Source organism: Chenopodium album, chromosome 24, assembly GCF_948465745.1.
Source record: "Chenopodium album chromosome 24, dcCheAlbu1.1, whole genome shotgun sequence".
Classification (NCBI taxonomy): Eukaryota; Viridiplantae; Streptophyta; class Magnoliopsida; order Caryophyllales; family Amaranthaceae; genus Chenopodium; species Chenopodium album.
The window spans coordinates 32930553-32949497 of NC_137857.1; the positions used below are offsets into that span (position 1 = coordinate 32930553).

Sequence of the window (18945 nt, forward strand, 5' to 3'; positions counted from 1 at the left end):
TTACAAAGAAAGCATAAAAGAAAACTGAGATAGTGGCATACTTACTATATCTAGACACAGTTGATGGAGTGCACAATATAACAATTAACGAAGGTTTTCAAGGGAAGTATAGTATAAAATTAAGTTTTCCTTAAATTTTTACTTATATACTAAGTAGCTTTTATTTATTTATATATATATTTTTTCGACATAACAACTTTATATCGTGTTTCATGCAATTATACCCATGTTCATATGCAGTGCATAATTCACCTTGAGGTTGACTTGCAGCTTGTTAGCCGTTTAAAGTCGTTGTCAATTCAGGAATTACAGCACTGTTTTGACTATTCAAATACAACTTGGAATGTTTTTTTTTCTTTTCTTTTTTGCTAAGTTACAAACTATCCAATCACAAACTTGTCCTTTTAATTTGATCCTTATATTATTGGACGAAGTACAAGGACAACCTTTAATTTCAATTGACATACTAGTGTTTTGACTTTGTAATTAAATTGGAATAATCTGCATCTTCTAGAAGGAGATGCCGACATGGAGTTGGAACAACTTAATTTTACATAGGAGGTTTCCATCATCGTCTTATATTCAATTGAAATAGATCGAGTACAATCATCTACTAGAGCTCATGTTTCGATGTCCTATAGGGCCTTAATAATAGAGAAGAAGATTTCCAATAATTTAGGAAAGTAGGCCGGACTTTAACAAAAACCTCTTTTAGATCCCGTGAACAACCCATATGTAAATAAAATTATTGTACATGTTATCTTACTATAAAAATTGGGTAAAACTTTACCACTTAATTAGTCGATCTTGAAAGTTACTCGATCTTCGTATTAGATTTTCCTTCATTGTCCATTTTCCTTTGTTTTGTTAAATGGTGAAAATATTTTTTCAACATGTAGAAAGTTAGTTTTTAGAGTAGGAATAGAAAATCATTTTTGCTTTGTAAAGAAGGCATATCACATCACATTTTCCTCTTTGATGATCTTCACTACTTCTCTATTTTCTCTCTTCAATCCTTCCCCTCCCTTCTAATTCCATTGTTCTTCGACTCCATATGTTTTCCTATAATCAAACAATAATAAAGGAAAACCCTCTTACAATCATGTTAACCAGTGAATATTATTGTTTTTCTTTAGTTTCATACCAAAATAAACTAAGCTTAATCTATTTTCAATTGTACAAAAAAAAAAAAAAAAAAAAAAAAAGAAAAAAAAAAGAAGTTGTCATATCAGTTGACTAATGTAGAAAGGAGTGAATTTGACATTGTTTGGACAAAAATATCTAGGACTTGACACTTGACAGGCTGCTCGTAGGATTCAGATTTGGGTCTCGTGTGAATCTGCAAAATGGATAACCGCAAGTAGAGCCAGTGGGATGGGCCTCAGGGCGGAGCCGTATAATTTGAGAGTTGAAAAACTTTTGTATACATCCGGTTTTCAGTAATTTACGGTACATCGGGTACACTTTTGTTAAATTTAGTGTCACTTTTGTTAAATTTAGTGTCACTTTTGTCAAATTTATCAATGAAGCATAAATAACTCTTATATATGTCAGGGTAACTTTTGCGCGTTTTAATGTAACTTTTACACATTTTATTGTCACTTTATAACGGATGTTCAGTAATTTACTGAACATCCATTTTATTTAATAGTTTGACCTCCTTTGCCTTGGCCCCAATATGTATGCTTTTAGAGGAGAGAGAGTGGTGGATGATCCTTTTAAATAATCGATGAGTATGACCTCCTTTGCCTTGGCCCCAATATGTATGCTTGTGGCATATGATCGAGTGTGCAATAATGGGCCCTTTGTTGAGTATTTGGCTTATTTGGGTCTTTTGAGCACAAGGGCCAATAATGAGCCCTCTTGGGAACCAAGGTAGAGGAGATTGATGAACTAATATGTTGAATAGTTTCAGATATTAAAGGAACTTGGAACTTGAGGATACTAATTCAAGAACATGGGGATAAAAAATTGTTTTCTACAATTTTTTCACTTGAGACATACAATTTTGAAGTGATAAAGTAAGAACTTATGTAATGCTTTTAACTTGTCAAAAAAATATGTAATGCTTTAAAACCTTTAGGTCCGCAATAGATTATAAATACTATTTCAATTCTTCTTTTAGAGGTATTTTTTTTTCTTTTTTAAAAAGAAATTATATTACGTATGCAGACTAAGCAATTTTTGGAGTAAAGATATATATATATATATATATATATATATATATATATATATATATATATATATATATATATATATATATATATATATATATATATATATATATATATATATATATATATATATATATATATATATATGTATAATTTATAGAAAGTGATATAAGAGAAAAAGAAAAATCAATATTTAAAAAAGATGACAATGCATTTAGATTGAAACTTTCATTCATAGAAACTAGAAAGTGATGTATCTTAAGAAACGAAGGAAGTAACAATATTGGGTCAATTAATTAGTTGCCCCATGATTTCTTATCTTTTTTTTTTCATTAATATAAGTACAACCACTAGACAAATACAAGTATACAACCTGGAACTTATGCAGAAGGATATATATAACTATAAACTAGTTTCATGTACTTAGCTAGTACAACCAATATATAATACCTAAATACCTTTGATCATTTTTCTTTAGTCAACCCAACACATTTCATTTCGTGTTACATGATCATCTTTTCAGCAGAATAACCAAATTAAGGTACGCTTGCTCATCTTCTTCTTAGGACAATCAAATAGTAAGCCATTCAAGTAGTGGATTTCAATGTACATTAGATTCTGATATTATTGATCAACTTCAATTCGACGTACCAAAATAAAGAAGCTAAGTGCTATGGCGGAGTATCTCAACAACTTGAGTATGTATATTTGATTTCTTTTATTTATACATTACATATACGGTATGTTTGATATGTAAATTATATATGGTTCTTTTATATCATGTCTAACTAGAGGTGTTAATTTTTAGATTTTATTTGCTTTGAAAAACGCAGTACAATTGCAAAAATGGGTCAATATGTTCGCCGGCTATATACTGTGGCTAATGATGGTATACTTAACCGATGTATGGGAGCTTGAATTAATTCATGCGGCCGCGATTATTAATATATGGATGGGGTTGAGCAAAGTTTTGCCCATTGTCTTCGCTCATCTTGCTGATTCTTTCCTCGGAAACTTTTTCGTTGTCCTCTTTAGCAGCCTTTCCTCCATGATTGTAAGTAATTAATCATATATTGCTTTAAACATCGACGATACAAATTTTTTTTAACAAAGAATATTACCATAGTGGTCATTTGAAATATGACTCCGTCATAACATTTCAATGATTATGCGCACAACATGGGGTTTAGTCATCAATAGAACCTTGATTTTATTTTATTTTATTTATCTATGTATTTTAGACACAAGTTAAGGTCAACTTAAGTAACATGATGTTGTAATCAACATTATTGGAAAATAATTGTAGGGACTTGGTCTAATATGGATGTCAACACCACCTGTGTTGGGCAAGTCAAACGGAAATTGCACCCAATACAAGCCTGAATGCATCGGCGAGCAGCAGAAACAGCTCTTATACGCGGGGCTTGCCTTTACTGCAGTGGGAATCGCGGCTCATACCGCTAGCTATGCACCCTATTCACGGGAACATTTAGAGGTGATTGATGATAGTTGTGATTGTGAATGTGTGTGTTGTATTGTGGGTTGTCGCACTCACTTGGTTGCTCTAGTCGCGCTCCTAGTAGCTGCTTTTGTCAAGCCATGGGCTACCTTATTTGGGATATGCGCCATACTTGGTGTGCTTTCTTTTCTTGCTTGCTTGATTTTGAGGATTACGAAAGGGTACAATGATAATAATAACCCTGCTCTGAGGCCACAAGGGAGCTCCCTGACTACAATTTTTCGGGTTCTTTTTGCTGCTTCCTCCAAGAGCTTCTGTCGAAGGCCTCATGATGCGAATGAGCTCTATGAAAAACCTGACCCTAACCAAGAATTATTGCCTCATACCAAGAGCCTCGGGTAAATAAACTCTCCTCTGCTTAATCAATTGTATTGTTTCTATTACTAATTCTGTGTCTTTAAGTTCCTAAGTTGACCTAAGTCCTAAGTTCTTAAACATTTCATGAAGCTATGCAATACTAATCTAATACTGTATATTATATATATCTAAAAATTATTTTGCTTAATTTATTGTATGTTTTCACATGTACTGTTATACTAGTATATATTAAGGTACAACTGGTTGTATGGTGGATAAGTTAATCTTACTCTTATAAGGTACAAATTATATATGTAACTGAAATTATTTGTTTTACTCGTGTTTTTTTATAGTTAGAGTATAGTCAATAACCACCAATTTCCCCTCATTTTGTTGTAAATTTAAGTGGTATGTATGTGTCACAAAAGCAAGAAAAATAAATTTTGTAGAGCATGCATTAGGGTTCATAAAATGGTCTAGGTGATCAAGTGATTATTAGTTTCGCTTAACTTGTATTGCTATTTGTTGCACATTACAGTGGTCTCGATAAGGCAGCTATAATCAAAGCACAGCCATCACTAGAGCAACAAGAACAAAAAAAATGGAGCCTTTGCAAAATAACAGAAGTAGAGGAAACCAAGATATTTATACGCACAATTCCCATTTGGATGACCTTCATTGTTTGTGGTATTGTATCATCCTTAGGAGCTACCTACTTTCTCGAGCAAGCAAAACGCTTGGATCCTAGAGTAGGGAAAGCAAAGGCCCCTCTTATACTCTTCTTATGGTTTTATGACCAGTTTCGAAGAAGCTTCACCACTAGCTTCCTTGGGACATTTGCTTTAAGCGGCCGTTATGCACCTAGGATTGGGATTGTAGTTGCGATGATGTATGCTACACTTTCTTGCATCGCGGCAGCAAAGGTTGAGACAAGAAGGCTCGGAGTTGTCAAGAATCACGGCTTAATTGACAAGCCAGACGAAAGAATACCTATGACTATATTTTGGCTATTGCCACAATTCGCGTTACTTGGTGGCCTCGATGGTATTCAAAAGTTATGTGCTTATGGATTTTCCGTCGATCAAGCCCCTAGCTCCATGATTAAGTACTTCAATCTTTTCGCTAGGGGGTTCTTCGGACTTGGGGTCATGGGAAGTGTTGTTTCTGTTTACATTGTTGGGATGATTAGTGAGGCAAAAACAGGAACAAATTGGTTTCAAAGTACATTGAACACAAGCCGATTAGACAACTATTATTGGGTGTTGGCTACACTAGCCGCGGTTAATCTTGTTGTCTATATTGTGGTGGCTTGCTTATATCGATATAGGGAATCCAGATTAGAGCAGATGGTGCAAGGAGCATTCAACTTCATGGATGATGATTTTTGATTGACTTGTTGCATTATGCATATGACTGATTTACATTCCTTCATGTTGTTGTGTTAGCGTTTTAAATTATCTAGTTTGGATTGTATTCCCTATTTGAAATTTTATACAACACGATTGATCTATTTGAAATAATAAGTTGTGATCACATTGTCTTAACGACTTAAAATTAAAAGATCACTTTACAAAAGGATATTAATCATTTACAATAGTTGTGATATTTTATCCTTTGCCCGAAAATGTTGTATCGTAAAATCAAACCATATTTCTTACCCTTTTAGATCCAAGACTAAGGCTTGTTCACTTCCTTAATTTCAGTTCAGTTCAGTTCAGCTCCTAATTTCCTTCTCTCATAAAATATTCATATCATACAGTTTAGTTCAGTTCAGCTCTAATCACTTCAATTCATCTCAATTCAGTAAATATGAACAGGCTCTAAAAGCACAACATATACAAGCCCCTTTAGCCAAGCCCATTCTAGTTGCAAAACACTTGAAAGAAAGACTCATCAATTTTATTATATTTTATTTTAACTTATCTATTGAAAAACTGTAATGAAGTCTACCCAAAAAAAAAAAAAAAAAAAAAAAAAAAGAAAAAAAAAAAAAGAAAAAACTAAATTAAAAAATCAGGAAAAAAAAAAAAAAAAAAAAACTTGGAACGAACGTACGAATTTGGCACGTGATGTTATTATTGTTACAAGTTACAACAACAATGTTTTGGGTATAAAATGACCATAAAGGTTGGACAAGTTGGGTCAATATATATATGTTTGATTCTTTTTTGTTGTAGTAATAAGGTGGCTAACTGGCAACTCACGTAAGACGATTATAATTATTACATTAGCAATAATACATAATCTATAATTTTTAATAATACTTTCATTAAAGCGACTTGCATTGCAAGTAGTTATTTTGTTACATTTTATTTTATTACATTTTATTTTATTAAGATATGGTTGCTTAGCAGCCTCCTTATTATACATTTATTTTTCTTAGGAGAAATTATTTGTTAACTGATTTAAGGGTCCTATACACTTGTATATAATAACCTCCTTTGCTAAATTTTCTGTACACCAATCTATCGATATAGGTAAATACTAATTAGTTTTCAGCTTATTATTATCTTCTTTAATTTGTCTCTTTTCTTTTTTCATTTTTGCTATGATCATATTCTTCTTTTTTAGTATCTTGTTCAAATATATTCTATAACTAAATTTTCACTTTTTTTTTTTTTGTTAAATGTATATTTGATATTTGGTGATTTTGCTTTATTCTAGGCTTCTAGCCAATTAATTACAAAAAAATTATGTGTTTTATCTAGGTGAAAGAAGGGCATTTTGAAGGCTATATCATTATCTTCAGCTCAAACCACCTTGGCAGGACTAGTAAAAAGTGGAGCTATGGAGTATATTGGCATATTGAGTATGTAGTACATCTAATAATTTGTTAATTTTAATCTTATACTTGTTCATAAACTTAAATTTAGGTATTATATTACAATAATACTTTGTTATCAAAGGCATTAACATTAACTTGTGCATCGAACCACTCATTTCATCATGCTTATGGGTGATAGGAGTCTCTCCACATCCAATATATTGAGAGGGTAAAGCCACCGTAGGAAGGACTATCAACTCTCAATTCACTCGATACTCAAATATTGAAAAAATCTAAAGATAAGCTCAAAAAGCTCATGAATAAGCTTGAATATAAGATAGAAGTATTACCTTATAAGTCTTTACGGATTACTAAAGTACTGTGTACGTTATTTATATACTCCCTACGTTTTGTATTAATTGCAACACTCCTTCTCTTTTACATCCGTTATTATTACTCTATTATTTTATAATTTCTCTCCCCCAATAACCCCACTTTCACAAATATTTTATTATTCCACTTTCCTAGCTACCCGACTTATACTTAATTTCTCCCTCATACCAACAATACTTTATATCTATTTTATCTCAAAGATTGTTTCGAATGTTGTGACACTTTTAGTTTGTTCATTCTTGATCATATATATGACATCTAACTTTGATTAACTAACTCCATTATTTCATTCCTTTGAATATGTATGCAGTACGTTTGCAGAAATGGGTGAATTTGTTTTCCGGGTATATTTTGTGGCTGATGATGGTGTACTTAACCGATGTATGGGAGCTTAAATTAATTCATGCAGCTGCAATTATCAATATTTGGATGGGATTCATCAAAATTCTGCCTATTGTCTTCACTTACCTCGCCGATGCTTTCCTAGGCAACTCTTTTGTCGTCCTCTTTAGCAGCTTCTCCTCCATGATTGTAAGTCATCTTAATTATTTCTACTCTTATGTAGCGCGATTCTCTCTTTCCTCAAATAACTAAGGGCCTGGCCTGTTCACATTTACTTAATTTCAGTTCAGTTCAGTTCAGCTCCAATTAGTTCAGTTCAGTTCAGTTTAGCTCTTAATTTCCTTCTCTCATAAAATATCATTTCAGCTCAGTTCAGTTTTGTTCAGCTCCAATCAGTTCAGTTCAGTTCAGCTCCGATCAGTTCAGTTCAATTCAGTAAATGTGAACAGACCCTAAGTTGCTAGCTAGCTAGCTAGCTAATGAACTTCAGTTTAATTAATTAGCTAACATGTATGTACTATGTCTATGTATATAATTTACGATTAAAGATTCACATGATCTAAAGCTAGTCCACCCTTTGTTGAATTAATTGCACAAGAAAATAAAAATTTAGGAGTCTAATGGCCATATACAAGTGTAGCAGTATTCCATCATAAAACCAATTGGTAAGATATCTGATTTATTTCTCAATTTCTTGAATATATGTTTGAGAACATTACGTTTTGTATCCGATTGTTCACACCATGAGACTATTTGTTAAAAGCGAAGTAATTTGAAAGTAACCCTTGTAACACAACCCGAATAATCCTTGTATCATTGAAAAAATAACCCGGATGATTTATCATATGATGTGGCCAACATTATATAAGAATTTGTTTATGAATTAGTTTGACCCATTAGCTAATTGTTTGTAAAAAGGGTGACGATTACCATATTATTGAGATAATATTAGTTTCGGACCATATAATAATAATTGTGGTGATGATGCCATGATGGAAGTACTAAACTTCTAAAACAAATAGAGTCTTCCTTTCAAATAACTGTCATTAACTTGTCTTTTATCAATAATTCAACTCTTTCGTTGTCATTCTCATCCAAATCATCAGTTAGTAGGTTTTATATAATACAAGTAATAATGTTTTTGTATTAATTATTCTAGTTCTCTCTCTTATAGATATTATGTAAGGAGTTTTTTATTTTTATTTGGTATTTTAAGTTATTTGAGACTTAATTAAGTTAAGGTCAACTTAACCAATATTTCTTGTACCAAATGTTGAATAATGTTGTAGGGACTTGGTCTAATATGGATGTCAACTCCACCTGTATTGGGCAAGTCAAATGGAAATTGCACCCAATACAAGCCTGAATGCATTGGCGAGCAGCAAAAACAACTATTCTACTCGGGGCTCGTGTTCACCGCGTTGGGAATGGCTGCTCTCTCTGCTTGCTATGCGCCCTTTGCGCAGGAGCAAGCAGAGGAGGCTGCTGCTAGTAGCAGTACACGTCGTGTAGGGTGGTGTCGTACTCACTTGGTTGCCTTTGCCGCGCTCTTGATAGCAGCCTTTGTCAAGCCATGGGCTATTTTATTTGGAATTTGTGCCATACTTGGTGTGGTTTCTTTCTTTTTTTGCTTAATCTTGAGGGTTTGCTTAGGGGTTGGAAACCCTGCTCCTAGGCCACAAGGGAGCCCCTTGACTACAATTTTTCGGGTTCTTTTCGCTGCTGCCTCCAAGATCTCTTGCTCGCGCCCAAAAGATACAAATGAGCTCTATGAAAACTCCGACGACTCTATCCAGGAATTATTGCCTCATACCAAGGGCCTCAGGTTAAAAATTAATTTGACTTATTCTATGTTATACCTATCTCAATACACTTTCTCAGTTCCATTTTACTTGCAACACTTTGACTTTTACATTTGTCAATGCAAAACTTCAACCACTAAAAAATTATACAGTAAAAAGTCAATATTATAATAAAAATATACTGAGAGAATAAAACAAGATCTCAGATAACTACATTTTATGTGACGTACACATCAATCACTACATATGGTCAAATAAATATATGGAATAGGGGTCTATTGTCTTCGGCTTATTTTCAGTTCAATTTAGTTCATTTCAGTTCCTACTTTCCTTCTCTCAAATAATATTCAGTTCAACTCCAATCTGTTCAGCTTTGTTCGGTTCAACTCAATTCAGTAAATGAATAGGCCCTAGTTGCAAATGTCAAATTGTAACGAGTAATATGAAATAGATAAAGTATAAATTCTACATGCAAAATATATCTGAAAACTAGGTCTTGTATTAACTAGCTAGTTAATTAAAACTAACATAGCAATGCATGCATAGTATACAAAAAGTGTTGCATAAGGTTTAATTTTCACACAATTCGTAATGTTACTCTTTGCTATGTGCAGGTGCCTCGACAAGGCTGCTATAATCAAAGCAGAGCCCATGCTAGAGCAACAAGTGACAAAAAGATGGAGCCTTTGCAAAGTAACAGAAGTAGAGGAAACCAAGTTATTTATACGCACAATTCCCATTTGGATGACTTTCATTGTTTGCGGTTTTGTATCATCCTTAGGGGCTACCTACTTCCTCGAGCAAGCGAATCACTTGGACCGTAGAGTAGGAAAGGCAAAAGCCCCTCTTATACTCTTCTATTGGTTTTATGACCACTTTAGGAAAAGCTTCACTAAAGGCTTCTTACCAACAATGGCCTCAAGCTCATTTACTCGACGTTACATTTCACGAATTGGAATCGCGGCTGCCATGATATACGCCACACTTGCTTGCATCGCAGCAGCAAAGATAGAGACAAGAAGGCTCGGTGTTGTAAAGAGTCATGACTTAATTGACAAGCCAAACGAAAGAGTACCTATGACCGTATTTTGGCTTTTGTTTCAATTCGTGTTGCTTGGTTGTCATGATGGCATTCATCGATTGAGTGCTTACGGGCTCTCATTGGATCAAGCCCCTAAATCCATGGTTAAGTACTTTAATCTATTTGCGAGGGGCTTCTTTGGCCTCGGGGTCATGGGAAGTGTTGTGTTAGTCGAAGTTGTTGGGAAGATTAGCGAGAAAAGAACGGGAACAAATTGGTTTCAAACCACATTGAACACTAGTCGATTAGACAACTATTTTTGGGTGCTAGCTTCATTAGCTGCTGTAAATGTTGTGATATATATTGTTGCGGCATGTTTTTATCGTTATAGGGTACCAAGAGATGGGCAATTGGAGAAAGGGCTATTACCTGTGGGCTTTATGGATGATGATCATATTTGACCACATTAGTGTGTGTGGTGTTATTTTTGTTTATTTATCGTTGAGCAATCTTGGGTGTAAAAAAAAGTTATCAACTTCTTGGTCATATCGTCTTTGTCATTTGTAATAAATATTGTATTAATTTAATTATCCTAGCAATTCTCATCCTAGGTGGGGGCGTTTGGTTCAAGCATCTAAGGTATGAGGAATGAGTTTAAAATGAGTGAAACCCATACCTATTGTTTGTTTTTATAAAATTTAATTTTGAAACCCATACCTCAAACCCCCAAGGTATGGGGTTTTGAAACCCAAGGGGAGAGGTGGGTATGAGCCATACCCATACCTTTAGCTTCAAATTAGAAGAAAAATATATCATTCCCAACTCAAAACCAAACAAATGGAATCAAGTATCAAGTTCCAAACCCAAACCACCTTGGTTTCATTCCTCATTCCAAATCCATACCATTATTTGAACCAAACGCGCCCCTAGTGTATTCTTAGCTTGTTTTTAAAAATCACAAACCAACATGAAATTTTATCTGTAGTATCCTAATGATTACATGTAAAGAGTTAAAAGTGGTCGGCTTGATTGATATAAGATTGATTTTTCATGCATTTCTAAAGATATTATGTAAAGTTGTACATTTGTGATAAAGTTACCTTGAAATGATCAAAAGTGACCCTAAATTCAATATAAGTTACCTCAATGTACATGTATATTTGTTGTATACAATATGTCCAATAAAATAATTTAGTTCGAATAATGATTTAATTTTGTTATATAGGTGAATAACAAAGATAATTTCTTTAAATAAAAAAGATTATATATACCTTTCTACACAAACATTTATGACTTTAATAGAAAATATGAACATAATTAACTTTAAAAAAGTATTCATATTTTTTCATAATAAAAATAGTGTATGCGTCAAAAAATAATAATAATAATAATAAAAATAGTGTATATATTTATTAATTAGAATTGAAATCAAAGTAGTGTGTATATTTATTAGGTTTTTTTTTTTTTTTTTTTTTTTTTTTGTGTGTAAAATAACAATTTATATAGAAAAGTTGCTACTTCTATTTTTTAAAATCATCGTGCATAATACGGAACCTTGAAAAAAATTTAATTTCTATAAAAATAATTTATATTTTTATTTTAGCAAAAACAAGGTTAAAAAAACTTGAAATTGAGTCGGTCCTGATTTCGATCATAGTTCATCCTCTTTCCAAATAGTCCATCATGATCATATAAAATCCTCTCTCTTCATAAACCCTAATTACAACAACAGTCATTCATCAATGGCCTTAAAACCCCTTATGCTTCAACATAAAAAAATACATCTATGGCGGCATCGGCTTCAACATAGATGGCGGTCTTGGCCTCAACATCAATGGTTAGCCTGGCGGCATCGGCTTCAACTTCGATGGCGGCATCGGCCTCAACATCAATGGCGGCCTACAACTAATAATCTTTTCAAAAGGCAAAGACGACGACGACGACAAAGACTAGGACAACAACCTTCCGAAGAAATTGATCGAATAAACCAATTACCGGATTCCGTTCTTCTCCATATTTTTTCTTTTCTCTCGACCTTCGACGCCATGTATCTAGCCGGGTTTGTCTCGAAAGGTTGGTCTTCCTTGATATGGTCCTCTCTTCCTTCCCTTGTTTTCCGGCAATCTGACTTGAAGCAATCATATGATAATAAGATGAATATTCAACGGTTTATTTTATATGTTGATGAAGTCTTGAGATTTCACAATCGCAACAATTTTGAGAGGTGTTGCTTTGACTTTAATTATAATTGTTTCTCTGATAATTATGAGTATCATAAGAAAAAAAATGGATTCATGGATACGATTAGCACTTGATCATAAAGTAAAAAACCTCGAATTATTATTTTGCAGTAGTTTCAGGGCCTCATCGTGTAGTTTGCCTAGTTTCTTGTTTCGAAACGAGGTCTTAACCACTTTGAGTTTACAGTGTGTTAACTTTGAGGGTTGTACTCGGGAGATTAATTGGAAATCATTGACGAGTTTGTCCATAAAACAAGCCGATTTGACGGATATGTTGTTGCAAAAAATATTGGTGGGATGTCCTTTGTTAGGGTACTTGAAATTGGCTAGTTGCAGAGGAATCAAAAGACTAGAAATAGTTTCTTCGACTTTGAGGCAATTGGTGCTACATAATTGCGGATTAAGTTCGGGTTCGGATTATGATTATAGTTCTGAAGAATGTGGTGAGATGTTGCAAATTCTGGCTCCTTTTCTTGAAGAATTGAGTGTTTCAGGGTACATGTACTATAAAAAGTGTAGTGTTATGAATCTTTCGTGCTTGGTCAAGGTTACTCTTGGATTTAATATGGACGACCGTTACCGTTACCGTGACAGTGATAATGATAGTGATAGTGATAATGATAGTGATAATGATAATGATGGTAGCGACGAAGAAAATACTCGTAATAATAAGCTTAACATTAAGTCGATAAAGATCCTAGGAACTGTTCGACATGTGAAGAAACTTACTTTAGGGACTTGGGTTCTTCAGGTGAGTACCTCATTTTAGCTTTTATTATTATTATTATTATTATCATCTTATACTTCGTATATGCTTGTCTTGAATGAATTTTTTTACATACCTATAGATACGCAATGCATTGGGTGTATATAATAATTTAGAGATCGATAATAGCTAGTATATTACAATTAAATGTGTACTCTCCTATCTTATATCTTAGCTTATAATATTATTCTTCGAATTTCTTAACCTAATTATGTACTTTGTACTTCAAGGTATTAGACTAATAGTGAATTTAATTTACATTTCTTATGGATGAATAATAGGTTCTTGTTGCGGAATATCAATCTATTTCATTCATCAATTGTAAGAGTTTAACTTTGGATATCGATATTGAGCAATGGGAACTTCCCGGGCTAGCAAGCATGCTTCAAAATTGCCCCGAGCTGGAGAGCTTGACCATTAATACACCGTTGTGGTCGGTATGTACCTAAATTGCTATCAATAGATTAGTTTGTGCCGTTGATTATGCTACATATTTATCTTACTCATTTGAGAGTTAAGGTGTGATAAATAATGGTTAGATCTATAAAATATCCTCTCTTTTTTAATAATAAACTATACTAGATTAAGGCTGTGTCAACTTCACGTCTCACCTTAATTTTTGTTGAACTAAAATTATTTTTACTAAACTGAAACTATTAGTCAACTAAACTAAAATTATTATTGTTGAACTTAAATTATTTTTATAAACTGAAATTAATTTTACTGATTTTTACTAAACTGGTGAACTTATTTATACTGATATTATTCTTTTTGAATGAAGTACATGTCAATTATGCGATTAAATATGGAAATGGTTTTATGTATATAGGATAAATTCTTTTAGAAGTACTTGGCAATGGGAATTGATCTAAGTGTAATTCAAGTAAAAGTTAATGTACTTAATTTTAGCTTTATGGTATAAGTATTATGTAATTTCCTAAGGTTTGTTGTTCATGCATGCGAGGGTTTTTTTTTTTTTTTTTCCCTGTTTTAAAGGAGGTGACATGTGACAATTATGCACGGCCTTTTCACTTGAAAATTGAAATAACTTGCTATAATTTTTCAAAAAAATATTTTTGTTTTGAATTAAATATATAACATGTGAATATAGATGCTCATTTGTTTACTTTATTCCAATATTGTAGCCGAATTACAGTGGCGTCAAACATGATTATGATGAAGAGAAGAATTTTTGGGAGTTAAATCCCATTTACAAAAGCTGCAATTGTCTATTAAGACAACTTAAGACGGTGAATATAGTTGGCTTATGTCATGATAAAGGTAGCAAACAAGTGATTGAATTTTTACAGTTTATCTTGCAACATGCGATGGTGTTGGAAACACTATCCATTGACGTTGATAAGAAGCCCCATCACGGATACAAACCAAAAAAGTTAGACGAAGACGAGTATTTTCATCAACAATCTGTGTTTTATATGTTGACAAGCTTCCCGAGATCCTCTCCAGCTGCTGTGATTCAAGTCATCTCTAATAACAAGATTAGAAGAGTACTTAGAAATTGATATTTGCCTCACATTAAGTTTAGGGTTTTTTTAAAGGATCTTTTTCTATTGGATGATATGATATTAATCACTTTAATTTGTTATTGCATATTACTTAATTGGTGTTGGTATAAATTAATTATTTGACGTTTTTGTGCACAAAAGTATGTTACTTGATCGAATGGAGTTAGAATAAGTGTAATGTACTTTCATGCTTTATTGTTTAATATATTGAGCAAGTATCATTATCTAATGCGAATATTTTTATTTTTATTTTTATTTTTATTGGTGTTTAGAGAGCCAAAAGGGTGTGGGTGAGAATTGAATCAATCCCAAGATCTTTTGTAACCGGGAGAGAAGCTCTAACCACTTGAGTTATCCCTCACTCTCGCGAATATTTTAATATATTAGGATAAGTGACATTTAATCAGCAACTTTTGTTAACATGTGTGTTTGATTGTTGTACTATCTACTAGTGTTTGTGGCCTTTCTCTTCTTATGGTGGCCCCTATAACGACTCATTCTTTACACTTATTATTAATAATAATGGTGATCAGTCAAGATTGACTAAGTAGGTTAAGAGATTGTGTTGTAGTTAGAGAAGCTCAATGTTTTTATTGGCTTTATTTATGACAAATTTGTTGAGTTGCATAAGTAGCTCACTTATTTTATTGAGTTTTAATCATTGAGATTTTAATTTGTAAGATTTACACTTGATATATTGTAAAGTGCGGTGGAAATACCTCTGATTTAGATTTAACCTTCTGCGTTTTTATAAAATTGTTGTTTAATTTCAATTATTTCTTATTTACTTATAGGTGATGAAAATCGAGGGTGTTACACTGATGGAAATTTGACTTTCTCAATATGAACTTATGATACTTTAGACACACACTATCGCAGATGTTTTATGAAGATGATTAAAACTTGCTATAAAAATTATGAGCGACCCTTTTATCTTTGCCAGCTCTGTTATTCTCTTGCTCGCGCTTACAAGGGTGACCACTCACTCTATTGAGTTACAACCCTTGTTGGTTTATGCAAAGAAGCATCTCGATAGGTCTGGGATACCCAAATCGATGCAACTAGTTCAGTTGGTTAAAGCCATGAGATGCAATACTCAAGATCTGACCTAGCTTTAGGATGGAAGCCAATTTAGAATCTTTTCATGTGTAATAAATTTTAGGAAAAATTGTCAAAAATAATACGACCTTTAAGCGGTCCGCCAAAAACAAGTCAACCTTTTGATTATTTCTGAATAATACAACCTTTATAGGGTTTCCGCTTTAAACAGGATATTTTACCTGCAACCTTGATGACCGGTTAACCTTTTTATTTTTTACTTGATAAATTCGTTTAACACTTTAATTAACTCTTAATTAAAATTTTAATTATGGTTAACAATTTAAATAATTAAAATAATTTTTTTTGTAAAAGCATTTCACCAACCACCATTAACACCCATTTCCCTCCTCTGGCGCACCCATTCCCTGCCCATCGGCACCAACCACGCCCAGATCCTCCTCCGGAGCCGGTGTCGACCTCTTCCCCTTTTCCCTCTTCCCCTGAACAAACAATCCCCTACCCAATGTCCTTCTCCCTAACCCACGTAAACCCACTAAAATCCATCCGCACCCTCGAAAAACCCTAACCGGATGTCCCCAACTGTCACCGACGGTTTCGATTAGGGTTTTGGAGGGTGGGTGATGGATTTAAGGGTTTCGATTAGGTTTTTGGCAAGGTGAGGAGTGTTGTAATAGGGCGAGTTGGTGGTTGAAATGGCGGTTTGAATAATGCGACTGTGAGGTGGCGAGGAACTGCAGTAGTGGCGGCGACAGATGGAGTGCGATCTGCTGGCTGCAGAGGTGGAGGTTGTTGCGGGTTGATGGTGTGAGCAGATTGCGTTACGGCGCGATTTGAATTGCAGTGCTGTGTTGAAGGAGGAACAGGGGCTTCGAAAGTTGAATGGTGGATGATGGAGCAACACGCGAGGGAGGGGGTTCGGCGCCTACGCCAGGTATCTGGGTGCGACCAGCGCCGGGGTGGTAAGGGGGCTATTGGTCGGGGGAAGGGGGTGGTTGGTGGAGGAGATTAGTGGGTTTCAATTTAAAAAAAATAAAAAAATATATAATAATAATATTAATAACCTTTGAAAAAAATTTTAAAATCAAATTAAATTTTCAAACCAATGTGATAATGACACGTGTCTCATATAACCTATTAATTAGGTTAGTAACCGGTCATAACTTGTTTTTAGCGAATAACCCCCAAAGGTTGTATTATTCAGAAATAATCAAAAGGTTGAATTGTTTTTGGCGGACCGCTCAAAGGTCGTATTATTTTTGACAATTTTTCCTAAATTTTATTAAGTTAAATGAGAAAGCTTATAATTTTTCCTTTAGGGTTTATCATCCTATGTTACTTCTTTTTTTCACAAGGATTTTAGTTAATTTGATAGTGAAACTGCCAAAAATATTTTTTTTTGCAACTTAAAAAAATATTTAAGTTTAGTAAATAAAAAAAATTTTAATTTAACAAAAATAAGTTAAGTTTAGTAAAAAAAAACAAAAAAACAAAAATTTATATTCAGCAAAAATAGATTTAGTTTAATAAAACAAAACTTTAATTAATGAAAATCAGTAATTTAAAAGGAAAAATAGAGTGATTTCCCTGAATAATGCTAAAATAAAAATTAATTCCCTAAATAAGTTGGTTTTAAAACTATTTCCCACAATACCGTCCACATAGGATCGGTTCCTAGGTTTGAAATTTAACAGTATAAAACCGCTAATACCAATAGAGGTTCTATCATATATAAAACCGCTAATACTATTAAAGGTTCTATCATAGAACCGCTAATACCATTAGAGGTTCTATGCATAGAACCTCTACTTTAGCTCACTAGCAACTCTTTATATAGAACCGCTAATGGTATTAGAGGTTTTACATAAAGAACCGCTAATACCAATAGAGGTTCTATAATAGTTAAAACCGCCAATAATGTTAGCGGTTTTATGCTTGCAAATACCGAACCTTAAAACCGAGCCTAGGTGGACGGTATTGTGGGAAATAGATTTTAAACCAATGTATATAAGGAATTAGTTTATATTATTACATTATTTTGGGAAATCACCCCAAAAAATATTTTTTTTTTTTGTAGCAAAAATAAGATCCTATAAATTAAGAATCGGTCTGATTTCCATCCCAAAACCTACCCTAGTTCAATCTTCAACCTCTCTTATAAAATCTTCCAAAACCCTAAATACAAAAGATAAGTTAATAATGAATTTATTAACAACCTCAAAAAAAGCAAAGATTTGGAGAAGATCAAGATTCGAAAGAAAGCGATCGAATAACCCAATTACCGGACCCAATTCTTGTCCATATTTTTTTCTCATCTTCCGACCTACGATGCCGTGTATCGAGCCGGGTTGGTCTCGAAAGGTTGGTCATCCCTTTGGACCTCTCTTTCTTCCCTTGTTTTCCGGCAATCTGATTTAAAACGATCATGGGACAATAATCACAAGTTTATTTTTATTTTTTTTATGTCGATCATATCTTCAACTATCACAATCCCTGCAATTTCGAGAGGTGTCGCTTTGATTTTAATTATAAGTGCATATTTCTTAATTTTAAGTATATTGAGCAGAAATTGGATTCTTGGATACGGTTAGCACTTCATCGTAAAGTAAAGAAGCTTAAATTACTGTTAGGTATAAACTCCTCGTATTCATTTGCCTCGTTTCTTGTTTCGAAACGAGATTTTAACCAGCTTGACTTTACACGGTGTTAGCTTTCACCAATCTATTGGTGAGATTAATTGGAAGTTATTGATGAGTTTGTCCATAGAACAAGTTAATGATCAATTCACAGATGATTGGATGCAAAAAATATTTTTAGGTTATCCTTTATTAGAGTAATGTATGGTTGGTGCACCCGGGTGCACCATGCGCATGGTGCACCCGGAAAGAACATTAGGTATATTTAAAAGAACATGGGGAAAAAAAAGAACATTATAGATATTTATAAAGAATGTGAGCATAATATGTTCTTTAAGTTTGATTAATATGTTCTTTGAGTTTAAGTCTCTCCTCTCTCTCCTCCTTTCTCTCTCCAAAACCCTAG

At 33.4% G+C, this 18945-nt stretch overlaps 2 protein-coding genes across 2 annotated transcripts; both read left to right on the forward strand.

Moving 5' to 3' along the window:
* Positions 1-2847: 2847 nt before the first annotated feature.
* On the forward strand, positions 2848-5378 carry LOC145610880 (protein NRT1/ PTR FAMILY 5.5-like). Its single transcript, XM_081666144.1, has 4 exons — positions 2848-2872; positions 3008-3228; positions 3481-4031; positions 4529-5378. The coding sequence occupies exons 1-4, from the start codon at positions 2848-2850 to the stop codon at positions 5376-5378; spliced, it is 1647 nt and encodes a 548-aa protein (XP_081522270.1).
* Positions 5379-7447: 2069 nt separating this feature from the next.
* Positions 7448-10773, forward strand: LOC145610881 (protein NRT1/ PTR FAMILY 5.5-like). Its single transcript, XM_081666145.1, has 3 exons — positions 7448-7678; positions 8779-9314; positions 9906-10773. The coding sequence occupies exons 1-3, from the start codon at positions 7448-7450 to the stop codon at positions 10771-10773; spliced, it is 1635 nt and encodes a 544-aa protein (XP_081522271.1).
* The last annotated feature ends 8172 nt before the right edge of the window (positions 10774-18945 follow it).

Excerpts from the sequence above, each read along its gene's own strand:
- LOC145610880 (XM_081666144.1), top strand. The coding sequence starts at position 2,848 with ATGGCGGAGTATCTCAACAACTTGA. Across the intron at positions 2,873-3,007 it reads GGAGTATCTCAACAACTTGA|TACAATTGCAAAAATGGGTC; the intron begins GTATGTATATTT and ends TGAAAAACGCAG. Across the intron at positions 3,229-3,480 it reads GCAGCCTTTCCTCCATGATT|GGACTTGGTCTAATATGGAT; the intron begins GTAAGTAATTAA and ends AAATAATTGTAG.
- LOC145610881 (XM_081666145.1), top strand. The coding sequence starts at position 7,448 with ATGTATGCAGTACGTTTGCAGAAATGGGTGAATTTGTTTTCCGGGTAT. Across the intron at positions 7,679-8,778 it reads GCAGCTTCTCCTCCATGATT|GGACTTGGTCTAATATGGAT; the intron begins GTAAGTCATCTT and ends ATAATGTTGTAG. Across the intron at positions 9,315-9,905 it reads CCTCATACCAAGGGCCTCAG|GTGCCTCGACAAGGCTGCTA; the intron begins GTTAAAAATTAA and ends TGCTATGTGCAG.